The sequence below is a fragment of the Schistocerca piceifrons genome, chromosome 3 (assembly GCF_021461385.2).
Source record: "Schistocerca piceifrons isolate TAMUIC-IGC-003096 chromosome 3, iqSchPice1.1, whole genome shotgun sequence".
Taxonomy (NCBI): Eukaryota; Metazoa; Arthropoda; class Insecta; order Orthoptera; family Acrididae; genus Schistocerca; species Schistocerca piceifrons.
In genome coordinates this window covers 829,879,717-829,901,696 of record NC_060140.1, presented here as the reverse complement: position 1 = coordinate 829,901,696, position 21,980 = coordinate 829,879,717, and the positions used below count along the sequence as shown (strand labels likewise).

The 21,980-nt window shown below is 42.5% G+C and overlaps 1 protein-coding gene across 1 annotated transcript in view; it reads left to right on the top strand.

The window, feature by feature from the left end:
* Window positions 1-10,353: 10,353 nt before the first annotated feature.
* LOC124789096 (testis-specific serine/threonine-protein kinase 1-like) overlaps window positions 10,354-21,980 on the top strand; it is a 118,311-nt gene continuing 106,684 nt past the window's right edge. The window contains exon 1 of the mRNA XM_047256386.1: window positions 10,354-10,656. Coding sequence (XP_047112342.1) covers window positions 10,354-10,656 — 303 coding nt within the window. The remainder of the gene's footprint in view (window positions 10,657-21,980) is intronic.

The following is a 21,980-nucleotide window of genomic DNA, read 5'->3' as shown; positions in this document are numbered from 1 at the left end:
CTAGGTTTCGATATTAATAAAAACATTTTCTTCAAAATGAGTGGGCCGGCCGGAGTGGCAGTGCGGTCCTAGGCGCTACAGTGTGGAACCGAGCGGCCGCTACGGTCGCAGGTTCGAATCCTGCATCGGGCATGAATGTGTGTGATGTCCTTAGGTTAGTTAGGTTTAATTAGTTCTAAGTTCTAGGCGACTGATGACCTCAGAAGTTAAGTCGCATAGTGCTCAGAGCCATTTGAACCAAGCCAAGCCAAAATGAGTGGGCCCTGTATACACGGTTACAAACTGTTTTTACACATAAACAAAATATTAATAACAATAAATATTTGTGAGGTAAGCATACTAACTTGTTGTCTGCCTACGGTCTACCTAATGGGGGCGCTAGCCATACGAATAAATAAATAATTAAAACTCACTTGTTTTCCGCCCCCAGTAGCTGAATGGTCAGCGTGACGGATTGTCAATCCTCTGGGCCCAGGTTTGATTCCCTTCTGGCTCGGGGAATTTTCTCCGCCCAGGGACTGGGTGTTGTGCTAGCCTCATCATCATCCTATCATCCTCATCGTCTGCAGGTCGCCGAAGTGGCGTCAGATTCAAAGACCGGCACCCGGCAAACGGTCTGCCCGATGAGGGCCCTTAGCCATAAGTATAAATAAATAAATAAAACTCACTTGTTACATTACATGGTGGTACATTACACTAACTGAAGCCGAGCGACTTTTGTCATGTATAAAACTGATACTAAAACCAGAAACATCAGATGCCACGGTTTAAGACAGTACCCAGATTATACTCAACGTAATTAAGAATAAATACACAACTGTATTAGCCCACTAGTAAAGGATCTTGTCTACATAAAACTATAACAGGAGTCCAAAGAATAAAATATCTGAATAACATAAGTATTCACCATGCCGGAGACAAAGACTAAGTGTTCAAAGATAGAGGCTCAAGTGGTAAGAAAAAATTGCGGTGTAGAGGGCGCTAAAAACAAGAGCATAAGAATTACGCCTAGCTTGTGTTAAGTAACAGCTTTTTACATCATAGTAAGAAAGAACATTTCTTCTTCAAGGTTACTAATAATGCAATATGTTTACAGATATACAGTTCGTATAAAATCTCTAATACATTTTCTGACAAAGTAATAATGTACCCGGGTTCCCGGGTTCGATTCCCGGCGAGGTCAGGGATTTTCTCTGCCTCATGATGACTGGGTGTTGTGTGCTGTCCTTAGGTTAGTTAGGTTTAAGTAGTTCTAAGTTCTAGGGGACTGATGACCATAGATGTTAAGTCCCATAGTGTAATGTTGTTGCATTAATTTGTGGTGTAAGCGGTGCTGATATTCAATACCATAAAAGTGGGTTAAAAGCTGTGAGCTATGTGAGGAAGTTAACCTTGCATTACTGCGCAACTGTTTCACCAGGTATCCAGTCTAGCTTACCAAATTCCCAACGAGACTTACACTAATTATAATCTTTTAGTACTCATCTTACGATAACCGGTGATATATATATATATATATATATATATATATATATATATATATATAAAGAAATAAATCAGATTATATTTAGGCATTTATTTTAACATTGATCATTTTTCCGTTAAAATTTCAGCATATCAAACTTGATTCATAACTAAACTGATGCCTTATTTAGGATTGTGAAAATGTGAGTTTGTAATCTTACGGAACACATCAAGCAGGGAGCCAAGATTGGGAGACTACATACACCACTGCATTCATAAAATAACACACGAAGAACGTTGAAACATATCCAAGAGGAAATCAACCACAACCAACCGATTCAATTTTCACCCAAAGAAGTTACATTCGTAGCGCAATCCTGTCCGTCATGAAATTACCACACACTGGTATACTAAATTCGTACTAACTCTCTGTGAAATCTTCCCGAAAAGAATAGCTGAGGGCTACTTTGATGCTTACACCACATGCTTCACGTGGTCAACTTGGTTTACACAAAGAGTGTAACTCCACAATAATTTTGATAGTTAAAATAAATTACATCGAAACGCAATTTACAAAAGAAAAACCTCGAACTGGTTACTATCGTCTTACTATTAACCTGATGGGTCAAACAATTGTATAAGCACGTGGTACTGGTCTCACAATGTACACCCCACGTGGGTTGAACATAAAGAAAAGTTGCTATATTGAAAAATATTGTCAAGACGAGACGTTATAATCACACAAGCATTCGCATTTAAGATTGATGATCTTAGAGTTACTGATCAACACGTGATTCCACTTTACTCACAAAGTAGTGACAAAGCAACTACCGGAAGATATTCTGAACTTCACACTCGAATTACACTGCGTTGCAATTTAAGATAACATTAGACATTTTAGAGCTAAACCTGAAATAAAGATGATTAAATTTTCAGTTAGGCTGAACTTAAGAAATCCATTGTCCTACGGACTTAGCAGACACGCGCTTAGCCGGAGATCTTACCACTTCAGACGCTCGCTGCGGACAGACTGACCTGCGCTCCTACCGAGCGTGCTTCCCAGATACAAACGGAAGTGACCAGAGAGACAGCTTCCTATGCCAACATGACAAGGGACGGACAGGAACATACTAAGAATGGAAACCTCTCTGCTTTTAGAAAGCGTAGCTACCTGTTCCGACGTTGGTCCTACTGTTCTCCAGCACACAGGCTTGTCTGCTACCATCAAGCATGCAACTAGAAATACATTTGCTCATTCATCCTCTCACATAGAAGGGAAGGGGGATGACAGTATCTTATCATATACAGTATATAAAAGAAAGCGGATGTAGGTTCCGTATGAAACTGTGTGACATGAATTAAATATAAACTGTGTTTATAGTGTAGTAGTGTGACAGCTCTTTCTTGTTTATGTGTAAAAGTAACACGTTTCACTGCTCAGTCTCCTCCCAGATAGCCATAAAAACCACAGTAAATTTAGAAGAGGAATTTATGCCGTAAATGACAACAGATTTGGCCGGCCGAAGTGGCCGTGCGGTTAAAGGCGCTGCAGTCTGGAACCGCAAGAACGCTACGGTCGCAGGTTCGAATCCTGCCTCGGGCATGGATGTTTGTGATGTCCTTAGGTTAGTTAGGTTTAACTAGTTCTAAGTTCTAGGGGACTAATGACCTCAGCAGTTGAGTCCCATAGTGCTCAGAGCCATTTGAACCAATAATGTACGTATAATTCAGCATGCAGAAGCTAGAATTACAAAGGACCACTGTTGTAAATACGTTGGAGAGGAAGAGCAAATATGAGCTAAAACAACGTCACTAAAAAAGAAAATTCTACTTAATACTGCGGAAGCTTAAGCGCTAAGGAGAAATTGGAATCCATTGGGCCCTACATACATTGAAGCACCAAAGAAACTGGTATAGGTTGGGTTGTTTTGGGGAAGGAGACCAGACAACGAAGTCATCGGTCTCATCGGATTAGGGAAGGAAGTCGGCCGTGCCCTTTGAAAGGAACCATCCCGGCATTTGCCTGGAGCGATTTAGGAAAATCACGGAAAACCTAAATCAGGATGGCCGGACGCGGGATTGAACCGTCGTCCTTCCGAATGCGAGTCCAGTGTTTAACCACTGCGCCACCTCGCTCCGCAAACTGGTATAGGTATGCATGTTCAAATACAGAGATACTTAAACAGGCAGAATATGGCGCTGCGGTCGGCAAAGTCTACATAAGATTACAAGTATCTGGCGCAGTTGTTAGATCGGATACTGCTGCTAAAATGGCAGGTTATCAAGATTTATATGAGTTTGAATATGGTGTTATAGTCGGCGAACGAGCGACCAGACACAGAATCGCGGGGTAGTGATGAAGTGGGGATTTTCCCGTACGACCATTTCACGAGTATACCGTGGATGTAAGGAATCTGGTAGAACGTCACATCTCCGACATCACTGCAACCGGAATAAGATCCTGCAAGAACGGGACCAACGACGACTGAAGAGAATCGTTCAATGTGACGGAAGTGAAGCACATCTAGGATGCCTTGCAACGTGCTCTTCAGAAGAGATATGCGCCCCCTCGTAATCTTACAGATTTATGGACAGCCCTGCACGATTCATGTTGTCAGTTCCCTCTAACACATCTTTAGACATTAGTCGAGTCCACGCCACGTCGTTTTGCGGCACTTCTGCGTACTGGTGAGGGCTCCACACAATATTATGCAGGTGTACCAGTTTTCTTGGCTCTTCAGTCTACATGCGCGTAAACTCTACGTCAAGTAACGTAAGTTTACATTAAAGCAAAATAAAAATTTCTCATAGAAAGCCAGTAATAAATGCAATAATTATGGAGGTATACATCAAATATAACATTATCTGTGAAGCATTTATGCGGCAGAGTGCTACTGTACGTAAATTTGGCGAGTAGAAGATAAGAATTCTATTACAAAAAATTACTTTTGTTACAATAACGTGAAGGAAAGAGTGAAATGGATAAAGTTGCATCGTCCGCAGCTCGTGGTCGTGCGGTAGCGTTCTCGCGGCCCGGTTCCCGGGTTCGATTCCCGGCGGGGTCAGGGATTTTCTTTGCCTCGTGATGACTGGGTGTTGTGTGATGTCGTTAGGTTTAAGTAGTTCTAAGTTCTAGAGGACTGATGACCATAAATGTTAAGTCCCATAGTGCTCAGAGCCATTTGAACCATTTTTTAAAGTTGCATCACAACATAAAAATGAGAAGCTTCTGCTTAACTGTACGGAGGCTTACGCAGAGAAAATATAAACCATATTACGAAATACAATTTTTTGGAATACAATTGTAGGAAAATGTGCTAAACAGGCCACGAAAAATGAAACCGAGTGATATGAAATGTCAGTAGCTCAGCAGTAGAGAGGAAGTACTTCGAGGAAAACGGCACATTCGTCGATGTTAGAAGAGATTGGTAAACATGGATCATGTGCGCAACAGTTAAAAGCCGTCAAGGAAGTGCTTACTCGCGAGTTGCAACTGATCGTTCAAAATATTACCGTCTCTCTTAGCAAGATGTCCATAAATTTCAAGTTCTAATAAATACAGTTTCCAGCCTTTTATTTCTTTTCGGAAAATTACGGTTTCCTCTATTTTTCTTCTGAGGATGGTCATAAATAAGTAAATGTTCAGCAAGAGAGGAATTATGAACTTTTCCCACTTTCTTAGCCAACAGGTGCTCCTTATATCTGGCATTAATAGCTCTACAAGTATGCACTACATAATAGCTAGAGTAATCTTAACAGACGATTTTATAGACGCCTGAATCTGTGAAAGGTTCAGTTTTTAATGTATGTACTAAATTTTTCTTTGAACTGTTGTTAGTAGAGAAGGTAACTTTACAACCGTATTTTCTAGTCAGAAGACAGCCAATCCTATAGGACACATTACCTAAAAATGGTATCGAAATGAATTCGCCATTTACCTCTTCATTCCTATTCAGTTTCTTGTCATTTAGTGTTGAAAAATTTTTATTTGTCCTTTTGTTACTAAGTATCTGGTCGACTACGTCTTCTCTATAAGCATTATTGCAAGCAATAGTCTTAATCAAATTAACTTCTTTCTGAAAATCATATGGGGAACGTGGCATTGTTAAAGCACGAGTTATTGCTGAATGAAAAGAACACAACTTTTATCATCTGCGAAAAGTCTGAGGTTACTATTACATTATCGGCAAGATCACTAATGTACAGTGTGATCAGAAAGCGACCCAACACACTTCTCTGGGACACATCTGAAGTAACTTCTACATCTGTCGATGACTATCCATGCAAGGTAAATTGCTACTCAATCCAGTCACAAATTTCACTTGATACCGCACACGATCATACTTTTGATAATAAGCGTAGGTATGGTATTGAGTCGAATGCTTTTCGGAAATCGAGATGTGCTTTATATACCTGACTGCCTTGATCCAAAGTTTTTAGGCTGTCATGTGAGGAAAGTACCTGCTGCTTTTACGAAGTCCACGCAAGTTGGCGTAGAGGACGATGTTCTGTTCGAGATACTTCATTATATTTGAGCTCGGAATATGTTATGAGATTCCACAACAAGTGAATCTCAACGATGTTGGAGAGTTGTTTTGTGGATCACTTCTGTCTCCCTTCTTGAAGAAAAGAGTGACATGTGCTTTCTTCCAGCTACTGGGCACGTTTTTTTCTTTGGGAGACATACGGTGGATAATAGTTAACAGTGGGGCTAACTAATCAGTATTTTGGTTATTGAATCTTACAGGGTTTCCATCGGGTTGAGATTTCGTTCGGTTTTAATTATTTAATCTCTTTCTCAACGACACTGACACTAATATGGATAAATTGGTGCACTCCTGAGTGTTCGTTTGTAAAGGAACATTTGAAAACAGAGTTAAAAATTTCTGATTTTACTATGCTACTTCCAATTTCAGTTCCTGTTTTGTGTATGAGTTACTCGACACTACCTTTGATACCACTAACAACCTTTATGTACGACCAGAATTGCTTCGGATTTCGTGAAAGATTTTTCGGCACTATTCTGGTACGGTAGTCACTCAAGGTTTCACCCATTGTTCTCATGACTGCCAAACGCGTTTCATTCAGCATCTTTCTGTCTGTAGCCCTATGTGTTTGTATGCAATACGTTACATTTATTTACACTCATGTTCATATTCACAGGATATTTACATTACCATGTGCTGCAGAATCGATTAGCATTTGAAACATATCGGCCCGCGGGTTCGAGGTCAACATCCATAGCCGGCCGCGGTGGTCTAGCGCTTCTAGGCGAGCAGTCCGGAACCGCGCGACTGCTACGGTCGCAGGTTCGAATCCTGCCTCGGGCGTGGAAGTGTGTGATGTCCTTAGGTTAGTTAGGTTTAAGTAGTTCTAAGTTCTAGGGGACTGATGACCACAGTAGTTAAGTCCCATAGTGCTCAGAGCCATTTTTAACATCCATATCGTGACGCAACACGACCTACCGGTAAAATGTGTCTGGGGCTCTCGTCGTCGCTATGAAGCGAATGTAACGGATCAGTGTGCTTGAGCAGACGTGCAAGATGTCTCGCAGACGTATGCGAGAATCGTAACGCCAAATCAGCGAATTTGAAAGAGGGCGCATTACTGGCATGGGAAAATGTGATGCATCCATCTGGGAAATTACTGCACGTGTGAGACGAAGTGTTTCGGCAGTGCAACGGGTGTGTGTAGAATGGTTCACGGAAGGCAGTAGAACACGACGATACGGATCAGATCGCACCACCCAAGCCGCGCCCCCCGCCCCCCGTCCCCCTGAGAAGACTGACACGTGATCCGAATGGCATTGCAGGACAGATCTGCGTCCTCCTCGGCCCTGGTGCAACACGGAACAGTACTCCGTCAGGGTTGACAGTCCACAGTCCATCACCGTTTATTACGGCATGGGTTAGGTGCGCGTCGTCCACTTCACCACCTACACTACTGGCCGTTAAAATTGCTACACCAAGAAGAAATGCAGACGATAAACGGGTATTCATTGGACAAATATATTATACTAGAACTGACATGTGATTGATTGCATTTTCGCGCAATTTGGGTGCATAGATCCTGAGAAATCAGTACCCAGAATAACCGTAATAACGGCCTTGATACGCCTGGGCATTGAGTCAAACTGAGCTTGGATGGCGTGTACAGGTACAGCTGCCCATGCAGCTTCAACAGGATACCACAATTCATCAAGAGTAGTGACTGGCGTATTGTGCCGAGCCAGTTGCTCAGCCACCATTGACCAGACGTTTTCAAATGGTGAGAGATCTGGAGAATGTGCTGGCCAGAGCAGCAATCGAACATTTTCTGTATCCAGAAAGGCCCGTGCAGGACCTGCAACATGCGGTCGGGCATTATCCCGCCGAAATGTAGGGTGTCGCAGGGATCGAATGAAGGGTAGAGCCACGGGTCGTAACACATCTGATATGCTACATACACCGTTCAAAGTGCCGTCAGTGCGAACAAGAGGTGACCGAGACGTGTAACCAATGGCCCCCCTTACCATCACGCCTGGTGATACGCCAGTAAGGCGATGACGAATACACGCTTCCAATGTGTGTTCACCGCGATGTCCCCAAACACGGATGCGACCATCATGATGCTGTAAACAGAACCTGGATTAATCCGAAAAAATGACGTTTTGCCATTCGTACACCCAGGTTCGCCGTTGAGTACACCAATGCAGGCGCTCCTGTCTGTGATGCAGCGTCAAGGGTAACCGCAGCCATGGTCTCCGAGCTGATAGTCCATGCTGCTGTAACGTCGTCGAACTGTTCGTGCAGATGGTTGTTGTCTTGCAAACGTCCCCATCTGTTGACTCAGGGATCGAGACGTGGCTGCACGATCCGTTACAGCCATGCGGATAAGATGCCTGTCATCTCTACTGCTAGTGATACGAGGCTGTTGGGATCCAGCACGGCGTTCCGTATTATCCTCCTGAACCCACTGATTCCATATTCTGCTAACAGTCATTGGATCTCGACCAACGCGAGCAGCAATGTCGCGATACGGTAATCCGCAATTGCGATAGGCTACAATCCGACCTTCATCAAAGCCGGAAGCGTGATGGTTATTTCTCCTCGTTACACGAGGCATCACAACAACGTTTCACCAAGCAACGCCGGTCAACTGCTGTTTGTGTTTGATAAATCGGTTGGAAACTTTCCTCGTGTCACTACGTTGTAGGTGTCGCCACCGGCGTCAACCTTGTGTGAATGCTCTGAAAAGCTAATCATTTGCATATCACATCATCTTCTTCCTGTCGGTTAAATTTCGCGTCTGTAACATGTCATCTTCGTGGTGTAGCAATTTTAATGGCCAGTAGTGTAGGTGTAAACATGGTTAAAAGCTAAGTGGTATCATAGATTTCCGTAACTAAGTGAAATTCCGTAAGATCCTGCCTTATTACAACCTGTGGACATGCTCGGTCTGTCATTAGATAGATGTGCGACTGTGTTCATGTAGCGGCGAGTTTCAGCCTCAGTCCTGTTACATGTATAGCTACTTGCTCCGTAGGCATCTGCATCTACATCTACGTCTATATGATTACTCTGAAATTCACATTTAAGTGCTTGGCAGAGGGTTCATCGACCCACAATGATACTATCTCTCTACCATTCCACTCCCGAACAGCGCGCAGGAAAAAAGAACACCTAAACCTTTCTGTTCGAGCTCTGATTTCTCTTATTTTATTTTGATGATCATTCCTACCTATGTAGGCTGGGCTCATAAAAATATTTTCGCATTCGGAAGAGATCATTGGTGACTGAAATTTCGTAAATAGATCTCGCCGCGACGAAAAACGTCTTTGCTTTAATGACTTCCATCCCAACTTGCCTATCATATCTGCCACACTCTCTCCCCTATTACGTGATAACACAAAACGAGCTGCCCTTTTATGCACCCTTTCGATGTCCTCCGTCAATCCCACCTGGTAAGGATCCCACACCGCCCAGCAATATTCTAACAGAGAACGAATGAGTGTAGTGTAAGCTGTCTCTTTAGTTGACTTGTTGCATCTTCTAAGTGTCCTGCCAATGAAACCGCAACCTTTGGCTCGCCTTCCCCACAATATTATCTATGTGGTCTTTCCAACTGAAGTTGTTCGTAATTTTAACACCCAGGTACTTAGTTGAATTGACAGCCTTGAGAATTGTACCATTTATCGAGTAATCGAATTCCAACGGATTTCTTTCGGAACTCATGTCGATCACCTCACACTTTTCGTTATTTAGCGTCAACTGCCACCTGCCACACCATACAGCAATCTTTTCTAAATCGTTTTGCAACTGATACTGGTATTCGGATGACCTTACTATACGGTAAATTACAGCATCATCTGCGAACAACCCAAGAGAACTGCTCAGATTGTCACGCAGGTCATTTGTATAGATCAGGAACAGCAGAGGTCCCAGGACGCTTCCCTGGGGAACACCCGATATCACTTCAGTCTTACTCGATGATTTTCCGTCTATTACTACGAACTGCGACCTTCCTGACAGGAAATCACGAATCCAGTCGCACAACTGAGACGATACGCTATAGGCCCACAGCTTGACTAGAAGTCGCTTGTGAGGAACGGTGTCAAAAGCTTTCCGGAAATCTAGAAATACGGAATGAACTTGAGATCCCCTGTCGATAGCGGCCATTACTTCGTGCAGTAGTATCATGATCCCTTGAGGCGTTTTCATTTTACATCTTTTCACTCGTTTCCTTTTGAATGATCCTAACAGGTGTCTAATTGGGGCTACAGTCTGTCGTGCACGGTTTCGGTCTCCTGGGAGCTACAGGTGTCTTGTTCGGTGTGCTTGCTGTTGGCAGAGAGTCAGCCCGGGACAGTGACGAAGCACACGCGCTTGTCCGGCAGGGACTGGAGGGGCCATGGACAAAATGGCGCAGTCGGCGGGGCTGGGGCAGTCGCCCAGCGAGATGGCGGTGCTGGCGGAGCGCGGCTACCAGCTGGGCAAGAAGCTGGGCGAGGGCTCCTACGCCAAGGTCTACGTGGCCGAGTACCGGCGCACCGGCAGTGCCGACAACCCGCAGGTGCTGGAGAAACTCGCCTGCAAGATCATCAACACAGCCGACGCGCCCAAGGACTTCGTCCGCAAGTTCCTGCCGCGCGAGCTCGACATCATCGCGCGCCTCCACCACCCGCACATCGTGCACATGCATAGCATCTGGCAGGTCAGCCAGCACTCCACTTGTCGGTCGCCGCACTCACTGACATTGCCTACAGTAGTAACTATCCCCACACGCTTCTCGCTGAGCTGTTTCTGCACTGCACCTACGATTTCTAGTCCTGAACATAGGTGAGGCGACGGGGTGGAGGCAAGGAGCACTTGCACCGCACTTTAATACGGTACCTACACGCACAGTCTAACATATCTGTTGCAACGCTTGGTCTCGTTTCTGTCACCCACAGCGATAGCAGCGCCCCAAGTGGCCATCAAGCGACATTTATGAGTACGATATTGGCTTAGAGCGAATATTAACGTTTATACAAATGAAATTATGCAATTTTGAAGACATTACTGGTCTCATACAGACATGATTGCATGTGTATAAACTGAAGTGGCAAGCGAAAATTTGTACCATGTTCGGGAATCGAACCCGGATCTTCTGCTTACAGGGCAAGTGCGTTAACCACTAAGCAACCCTCGCACAGTGGTTCACACAACTGCACGGATTACCCTGGCACTCGCTACTTCAGTTGGTTGGTTGGCTGTTTTTTCTTGTTTTTTTTTTTTTTTTTTTTTTTTTTTGATGGGGGGTGGGTGGGACAGTGGACCAAAAAGTGAGACGCAGAGGTCATTGGTCCGAGCAAATTATGGAAGGATGCGGTAGGAAGTCAGCTCCGCCCTTCTAAAGGAACCATTCTGGCATTTGCCTGAGGTGATTTAGAGACATCACAGGAAACCTAAATCAGGATGGCCACACAAAGGTTTGAATAGTCGTCCTCCTGAAAGGAGGGCAGTGTGCTAACCACTGGGCCACCTGCTTCATTCTATACACATTAGATCATATTTGTATGAAACTAGTAAAGTCTCTGAAATTGTGCCATTTCATTTCCATAGGTACCTGCACCTGCATTTTAAGCTGGGTCCCCCATTTACATTCGACGCTGAGGTGCTATTCCAGAACTTGGAGAGGCTCAGGAATTCTGTTCATGTGTAAAGGGGGAATTTCAAGTGGACTGGCATGGCACTGAGAATTTGGATCAAGGAGCGAGGTCTTCCAGGGTAATCCCTACAGCTACACTATGTGATCAAAAGTATCCGGACACTCCCAGAAACATACGTTTTTCACATTAGGTGCATTGTGCTCCCACCTACTGCCAGGTACGCCATATCAGCGACTGCAGTAGTCATTAGACACCGTAACAGAGCAGAATGGGGCACTCCGTCGAACTCACGGACTTCGAACATGGTCAGGAGTAGTGGGGCAACCTTTGTATGGCCCCACTCTCCATTGTTGCCAGATTTATTCAAGATGGCGGCGATGACGTCATCCAAGATGGCGGCATGTAGACTTGGCAACAGCGCATGACGTCATCCAAGATGGCGGCTTTTGGCAGGAAAATAGGCCAGTTGGGCTATGTCCACTAACCCAACCCCCAGAAAAAATTGCGGGAATTTCGAATTTTGGCGGGAAAATAGATCAATTGGGCTACGTCAACTAACCCTCCAGAAAAATTTGACGCCAAATTCAAATTCCAACAAGATAATGCGTGCAAAACCGTACTTGTCTTTGTTATTATTCATTATTAACATTCATTGCCATTTATTATTATTTATTATCATTTACTATTATATATTATTATTATTATTTCTTTCCTTTCTCAGACGTTATGTCTGGTGAAAAATGGAAAGTGACGCGGTCCTTGATCAAGCGTGACTTTCTTTTAACTGTACGGTATATGTTACATTGCATTTAGGAACTTTCAGATAATTGAACATGTATCAATAATTACAGATTTCTGTAGTTGTATATATACGTTTGGATGTAGCTGTATTGCGTCGATGTACTGGTGGATATTGTGTGGTATGACTCCTGTAGTTGATGGTATAATTGGTATAATGTCAACTTTATCCTGATGCCACATCTCCTTGACTTCCTCAGCCAGTTTGATGTATTTTTCAATTTTTTCCCCTGTTTTCTTCTGTATATTTGTTGTATTGGGTATGGATATTTCGATTAGTTCTGTTAATTCCTTCTTTTTATTGGTGAGTATGATGTCAGGTTTGTTATGTGGTGTTGTTTTATCTGTTATAATGCTTCTGTTCCAGTGTAATTTGTATTCATCATTCTCCGGTACATTTTGTGGTGCATACTTGTATGTGGGAATGTGTTGTTTTATTAGTTTATGTTGCATGGCAAGTTGTTGATGTATTATTTTATCTACATTGTCATGTCTTCTGGTGTATTCTGTATTTGCTAGTATTGTACATCCGCCTGTGATGTGATCTACTGTTTCTAATTATTGTTTGCAAAGACTGCATTTATCTGTTGTGGTATTGGGATCTGTAATAATATGCTTGCTGTAATATCTTGTGTTTATTGTTTGATCCTGTATTGCAGTCATGAATCCTTCTGTCTCACTGTATACAAGTATATTGCCTTTCCTTAGCCATGTGTTAGATGCGTGTTGATCGATGTGTGGCTGTGTTAGATGATACGGGTGCTTGCCATGTAGTGTTTTCTTTTTCCAATTTACTTTCTTCCCATCTGTTGATGTTATGTGATCTAAAGGGTTGTAGAAGTGGTTATGAAATTGCAATACTGTAGCCGATGTATTTATATGAGTGATTGCTTTGTGTATTTTGCTAGTTTCTGCTCGTTCTATAAAGAATTTACTTAAATTGTCTACCTGTCCATAATGTAGGTTTTTTATGTCGATAAATCCCCTTCCTCCTTCCTTTCTGCTTAATATGAATCTTTCGGTTGCTGAATCTATGTGATGTATTCTATATTCGTGGCAATGTGATCATGTAAGTGTATTGAGTGCTTCTAGGTCTGTGTTACTCCATTTCACTACTCCAAATGAGTAGGTCAATAATGGTATAGCATAAGTATTTATAGCTTTTGTCTTGTTTCTTGCTGTCAATTCTGTTTTCAGTATTTTTGTTAGTCTTTGTCTATATTTTTCTTTTAGTTCTTCTTTAATATTTGTATTATCTATTCCTATTTTTTGTTTGTAACCTAGATATTTATAGGCATCTGCTTTTTCCATCGCTTCTATGCAGTCACTGTGGTTATCCAATATGTAATCTTCTTGTTTAGTGTGTTTCCCCTTGACTATGCTATTTTTCTTATATTTGTCTGTTCCAAAAGCCATATTTATATCATTGCTGAATACTTCTGTTATCTTTAGTAATTGGTTGAGGTGCTGATTTGTTGCTGCCAGTAGTTTTAGATCATCCATGTATAGCAAATGTGTGATTTTGTGTTGGTATGTTCCAGTAAAATTATATCCATAATTTGTATTATTTAGCATGTTGGATAGTGGGTTCAGAGCAAAGCAGAACCAGAAAGGACTTAATGAGTCTCCTTGGTATATTCCACACTTAATCTGTATTGGCTGTGATGTGATATTATTTGAATTTGTTTGGATATTAAGTGTGGTTTTCCAATGTTTCATTACTATGTTTAGGAACTGTATCAATTTAGGATCTACTTTGTATATTTCCAATATTTGTAGTAACCATGAGTGGGGTACACTATCAAAAGCTTTTTGGTAATCAATGTATGCATAGTGTAGCGACCTTTGTTTAGTTTTAGCTTGATATGTCACCTCTGCAGCTATTATCAGTTGCTCTTTACATACTCGTGCTCCTTTGCAGCAGCCCTTTCGTCTTCATTTATAATTTTGTTCTGTGTTGTATATGTCATTAATTTCTGTGTAATGACTGAAGTTAATATTTTGTATATTGTTGGTAGGCATGTTATGTGGCTATATTTTGCTGGGTTTGCTGTGTCTGCTTGACGTTTAGGTTTCAGATAAGTTATTCCTTGTGTAAGTGAATCAGGGACTCTGCATGGGTCTGCAATGTAACTGTTATATAATTTAGTTAGATGTGAATGTGTTGACGTGAATGTCTTTAGCCATAAATTTGCTATATTATCTTTTCCAGGGGCTTTTCAATTGTGTGTAGAATTAATTGCTCAGGTGACTTCATGTTGCAAAATTATCCCTTCAGGTCTTTGTGGTATCATCTTGTATGTGTCTGTTTCTGCTTGTATCCACCATGCATGTCTGTTATGTTGTACCGGGTTTGACCATATGTTGCTCCAGAAGTGTTCCATGTCTGTTATGTTTGGTGGATTGTCTATTTTAATGTGTGTGTTATCTATTGTCTGGTAAAATTTCTTTTGGTTTGTGTTGAATGTTTGGTTTTGTTTCCTTCTATTTTCACTTTTTTTGTATCTTCTGCTTCTTTTCATCTAATTGCTCTATCGGTTCTTGTTGTGAGATTTTACCTAACCTTTTTCGTTTTTTGTCTGATATTTCATTTCTTATAAATTGTGTTAGCTGTCTGATGTCTTTTCTCAGTTTTTCTATTCAGATCTGTAGTCTGTGTTGCCATGCTGGTTTTGTGGTTTTCTTCTGTCTTTTGGTTGGTTCTGATTTCTGCCTAGTGTGTATATTTAGTGTAGTGAGTGTTCCTATATAAACCTGTAGTTGTAACTCTTCCATAGTTGTATTTTCATTTATTTTGTTGTGTATGATTGTGTTGATAGTTGTTATTGTTGTTTCGACTTGTGGGTTATTTGGTGGTCTATGCAAGAATGGTCTAATGTCTGTATTTGTGTCTTTGGATTCCATATATGTCAGCTGAAATTTTTCTTCTATATCTAACATGTGTGTCACTTCGTGGTCTATTTGTGCTTGTTCTGGTGGCTGTCTTAAGATTTCGTTTTCCTCTGATTGTGTAATTGATGCGTGTTGTTCTTTGTTTGTTTGCTCTGGGATGTTTGAGTCCATTACTGTATTTTCTTCTTCTTCTGATTGCACATTATTTTGTTCCCGTATTTGTTGTACTTGTTGTTTGATGTTTTCTAATTCTGACTGGGGTGTCCTGTTATTTTTGATTATTACACGGATCTGATCAGCTAGTCGTTGTTCTGTTAAAAAATATAATTCTGGGTATCTGGTGATAAATTTTGTGTATACTTGTGATCTGTATCCAGTTGTGTTGGTTCCTAAGTTTGTTGCTTGGTAATAACAGAACATGAGGTGTCGGTTAACTTCCTCTGACCATCTCATCCTCTGTCTTTGTTTTCCTTCTAGAGTGTTTGCAGGAACCATATCCTGCAAAACGCCTCTATTTGGATTTAAATCATTTTCCGTGTGGCTAGCAGTGTCGTTACCATTGTGGACGGGCAGAGGGTTCAAGCGTTGTCGCCGACCATGACAGTGCTTGTCCGAGGTTTCATTAGTTCTGTCCTGAACCAACTAATCATACTAAAAGAGGGGGTTAGCCCTATTAGTGGTTTGTTCTTTTCGTCGCCTTTTACGACTGGCAGAACATACCGGAGGCCTATTCTTTTCCCAGGCCTCCATGGGGTTTATTATTATTATTATTATTATTATGTGACCGAGAACACCGTGCTATACTTTTGGCGCCAAAGTTTGCTCAACAGTTAAATCCGCCATGAGTGTACAAGAGCACGTTTGCGCCACGATACCCCTCGCTAAGTTAGTTGACTCTCTCTCGCGCATGCGTTGTAGTCGGACACGCGCCCCGCGGACGTCCGACCGCTTACGTCACACACCCTCGATCGCCCCCTCCAGACACGTGACGGACATAGTCTTCTGTAAATATGCTAACACCCACATCGCCTACCTAACCTATCAATTACCTAAATACTTAATTCCACTTCAATTTTAATCATATTAAATAATTCAGTTTACAATATCATATACGTATGCAAAGGTGTTCAGCTACATACTTTCAAATACTTTTAGAGGACCAGACCGGAACCTCCTCCTAGGAACCCTCACCGAGTTTGAATTCTGTCAGTAAAGAAACGTCACTTCCACTTTCGCTACAAACCTAAGGAAATTGTGCGTAAAGAAAAGGCACTTGTACTAATATCATCCACCTGACCAGCACTTCCTCCTAGGATCAGGCCCCAAGTGTGAAATCTGCCAGTAAACAAAGCTCACTTGCGTCTTCGCTACCAACGTAAGAAAATTGCTGAAAACGAAGTGTACCTCCCCCACCACTTCCTAGGGGGCAGCTGGTAAATGGACTCAACCCGCACTAGGCTGATGGAAGGACGAAGGAGTGTACTTTATTTATTTGGGGGCAATTTATTTATCAATGGAGTATATGCATCACAGAACACACGCTCTGACATGCCGCACACCATACAGACCTGCAAACCACTAGCACGTAACTCATTTGTCCGCAGCTCGTGGTCGTGCGGTAGCGTTCTCGTTTCCCCCGCCCGGGTTCCCGGGTTCGATTCCCGGCGGCGTCAGGGATTTTCTCTGCCTCGTGATGACTGGGTGTTGTGTGATGTCCTTAGGTTAGTTAGGTTTAAGTAGTTCTAAGTTCTAGGGGACTGATGACCAAAGCTGTTAAGTCCCATAGTGCTCAGAGCCATTTGAACCATAACTTATTTATAAGGCTCTAGACACACGCTTGCTAATTCTAAACAGTTAAAAATAAGGCATAGCACAGCTTATAGACATGAGAACTGCTCGTAAATAATGCAAAACATTTACGTCCAAACACCCAAACAACCCCTAATTTTCGCAAATAATTTCAGTGCAGACATGCAAACTGCTCCTAAATAATACAGCAGTATGATGTGTAGACACGCTAAGTACTCGTTAACTATTCAGATAGCGCATACGAAGGCCTACCGACCCAATTCCGAAATAATGCAATCAACGTGCGCAAGCACAGTACATTGAGTACGCAGGAGGGAGCAATAAGTAACGTATACCTCAGATGTCGAAACGCGCACACCCCCTGCTCGGCTTCCGCAAACATGAAGTGGCGGCACCTCCCTCATACGTAGCACCTGTGAAATCCCTATCCAAACACGTGCTCACCTATACACACGTGCTGATGTGATCGGGTGGGACTGCAACCCCGAGCTTCAGCCGAACGCAGGCCAAAGTTATATATAGGCGCCCTTAATGACCGAGCTTTTATTTACACACACAACGCGCACTCCAAGCAGAGCCACGCGCGTTCGGCCTTCCTCACTCTAACTGCTGTCCAACGAAAACGCTTCAGAATTCCATTCCACAATAGCAGAACCTGCTTTCCCCCCTTTGCAATCGTAACGGCCCATAAGTGACTTCACCAAACGCGCCACAACCCCTGCAAAGTGAGGCAGCCACAGCTCGCACCAGCCAGCCGCCGCCACCGAACACCGGTGAAAGTTGCATTCCAAGCAGCGCTCACACCAGACTCATATTCGAGGCATCTCCAGGTGCCGCTCGTCTCTGCTGTTGAATGCAAGGCCTGTTGACACACACACACACACACACACACACACTCACACACACACACACACACACGTGGCCATCCTCTCTACTCATCCCATAACATAAGCAATAGTTACTTTACAATCCAATATATACAAAGCCTACACTGTGTAAGCCACAGTAACTTTGACAATATCGACTACATGCCCCAATGCTCTCCATCCCTAAGGAAGCACTGTGAACCTACTCCTTCTTACTACACACGTGACACTCAGCGGTAATCAGCCCTTCTACATCAACGACGGAAGTCCCTCTCAGAACTGTTCCACAAATTCGGCGATCGCTTCCCCTCAACACAAATGCGTTACTCTCTCTTCTTCTTTGCCTGCTCGCTTTTTTTCTACAAACATCTACAGACTCATAGACTACAAGAACACACCAAAATTTTTCGAAGTACTGCATCCTGTAAACCACTGAGTAGCTAGAAACAAACAGACCAAAAAAATGATATTCGCACTCACGAATACCGAAGTCGTTGATGTCATTATACTTACAGTTAAATGTTGCGATCGCGGTCTCAACTGATTGGCATTTGACAATGAGCTAAGTATCGGAAATACACTCTCTTGACCCCTGTTACTCTGGAAATATCTCTACCGTCCTCACGACTTCCTCTCTACTCATCACATAACATAAACAATATTAACCTTACAATGGAATATATACAAACGCTACACAATGTACACCACATTAACTTTACAATACAGTATATACACATTTGACACAAAACAGTGCACTTATCCAGTATATCTCTACAACATGCGAAAAAAAAATATCCTATTCCTACAGCGTCTATATAACGCAATGCTCTCCAATCCTAGGAAAGCACTGTCAACCTGCTCTTTCTCTCTACAGACCCGACACTCAGAGCTAATCTTCCCTCTTACATCAGCATACCTAAGTCACCCTCAGAACTCTTTTACAAATTCGGTATCGTTCCCCCTTAGGACAAACGCCTTACTGTGTCTCCTTCCTTGTCTGTTCGCTTTTCTACAAACATCCTCAGACTCATAAACGCAAGAACACATGTACTTTCTCGATAATATTACGCTGCGCTTCTCAATATCATGCACTAGGCTACACCCTACCGATCACTAGTTCATCACAATTCCCAAGATATAGACTTCAAATTAATTGTCTACAAAAGCCGAACTTTATCTATGTGCAGCATGCTGTAAACCACTGACTTTCTAGAAACAAACATACGCAAAATGATATTTCCACTCTCGAATACCGGTCTCAATCATGTAACATATTCGAGATCTGGGCTATAGTTTACACATCAACTAAGGTCTGTCCCAGGTCTACAGAACAGACAAGTGTGTATCCAACACACCACAATCGATCTTCACTCAACTAAATAAAGGAAGCAAATGTGCAGAAGTAGTCAACTGAACAATCTACATCCCATCGAATAACACTCCAACCCAAATCAATCATCTTCTCAAATTCTCACTTGATCACCAAAGCTGCCCAATACATACTATTACTTCACTATTCGGTCGTCTAGAGGACATCTGAGTTAACTCTTACAGATTGATACACTCCAACAGGTCTCTGCATTCGGACAGCTGCTCCAGTTATTTATTATTATTTATTATCATTTATGATCATTTATTATTATTTGTTATCATTTATTATTTATTATTATTTATATCATGTGCGTGTGTTCGCCACGAGGCCCGGAGTCCAACCGGGTTAGTACACATTGCCACCAGCAGAGGGCCTTATTCGAGATGTCCGATTTTGGTAGGGAGTTTGAATTTTGGTGGAAGATCATACAATTCGTCTACCTAACAAAAATGGCTCCAAGTTCAACTGTGTTTAGCTCCTATCACAACCACCAGAGCGCTCTGTCATCACGTAAGTTGATCTCGCGATTACCATTATTCAAGATGGCTGCAACCAGTGCGAAACGTGTCACCTTTCCCGAACCTGCATGCTGCAGTAAAATTCCAACTTGGCTTGAGTCACACTCTACACATCGTTCAGCTGATCTCATTTCTAGATCTTTGCATATCTGATGTCTGCAATTTAAGTCAGGGAAAGATTTATCCATTACCTTCTGCAGCCTGTCTAGAAACAGAACAACCTCAGTTACTGCAACAGGACCTTGTCTTGACCATTCGCCAGAAATTCAAGCGCCGCCGGCGGCATGTCAAAGCCACAAATCTGTCCATCTAAACAGCCGTCCACTCAGCCCCAGGACCAGCACGCCGAAGTGGGCTCTCTCTATAACTGCTCTACAGCTATTGTCCAACGACATACACTACACAGACGGATTCCTGAATATCGCAGATCTCTATCCCCCCCGCATCTCCATCTCGCCATGTAAACAGTGTCTCTCCTCCAGCCAGCGAACCCGACGTCATTCACGCTGCGCTGACAATTTCCACTCACAAATCTTAAACACTCGCATATATAAACGCCTGTTCAGTCCTGCCAAAACTCACTTAATAATAAAAAAACATTCTCCGTTTCTAAGCATAGATTAGTATTCATTTAGAACAAATAGACAAACATAATTCCAAGCAGAAGTCACACATATGATTAAAAAGAAAAAAAATGACCTCAATTTAGGTTATCCAACATTTATTTAGATGTACTAATGATACAGTAGTAGATGAGTCGTGTCATCCATTCGCTCATTCCTTCAACACACACTTTCACAGAACTTTTTCTGCTTACATGCCAATCACCCTCTTATAAGAATTTTGTACAACCATTTACTCTCCCACACACAACCCAGCTCAATAGAACATAATAACTCCTTTTTCCACAGATAGTCATATTTGGTGAACAATTAAATGTACTAAATTATGCAGACATGTTGTCAAATAAGCAAATACATTTACCAACATACACACCCCTCTCACTGAGGATAAGGCATTTAATATTATATACTTAAACACAGACCAATGATAACAATATTCCGACGCGCACCTTGGCCTTGTAATAAAGATACAATTCATTTTCCTATACAGTACACAATCTCCATTTTACATCAGAGCACCCACAGTCGACCCAAGTCGGTCTCAGCTAATTCGAGAACCTTTTCCCATTGGCAGAAACGCGTCAGTCTTTCTGATAAGAGCCTGCTCCCTTTTCTACAGACATCTCCTGACTCACGTATTAGAAGACTAAAAAATATTTTTAATATAATATTATAAAATTCACGTCGTACTCGTCGATATTAAGCACAGTCCTAGTACTTTAGTGTGCCATAGACCTCTGACTAACTAGAAGTCCTGCCCTGCACAGACATTAACACAGACTGGTGCACGGCCTCTCACAGGAAACTATACTTTGCACCTTGTAAATCATATTCTTACAGTCGATACGATAACATTGAATCATTTTAAATAAAGGACAACCACAGCACAAGGAAACTAGAAGAGCCTGGTGGCGTTGTGGCGACTTTCCAAGCTACGCCCCGAAAGTGATTGACGGCCTCTACATTTAAACTCATATGTCGCAATGACCCAATAGTTGATAACTCTGCGTTCCATTTCTAGTGATTGTTCATTTTGCATACAAGTACGGGATCACCGTTTTCAGTGCTAGCAACCCCAGAAGTTGCGGTCCATCAACAAAAATTTGTTCCCCAACTCAAACAAGCATTGTCAATCAATCATTATGTGGTACCCAATGCACGGATGGGCTGCATAAGAGACCACCGATCTACTGTAATATTATCCATCACAGCTGAAATCACGAAAAACTTTACAGTAAGTCCAACACTGGCCAATCATGTGACAGCATGTTCTCCTAATTTCAGTATCATAGCTAAACGATACCTCCTCTGTGATTCTTGAGTTTCTCCCGGCGTATTTGATAATCAAAATATCCACGGGTATGCTGCCGGTCTATAGTGTCCAACGGGCACAATATTTCGGCGATCATATATGTCGCCATCATCAGGTGAACTGACGGACTGAGCTCCTGTGAACGTGCTGGCACGGAGATCCGTACGCTATGGCTGCTCAGAGGGAACTGGGTTTGG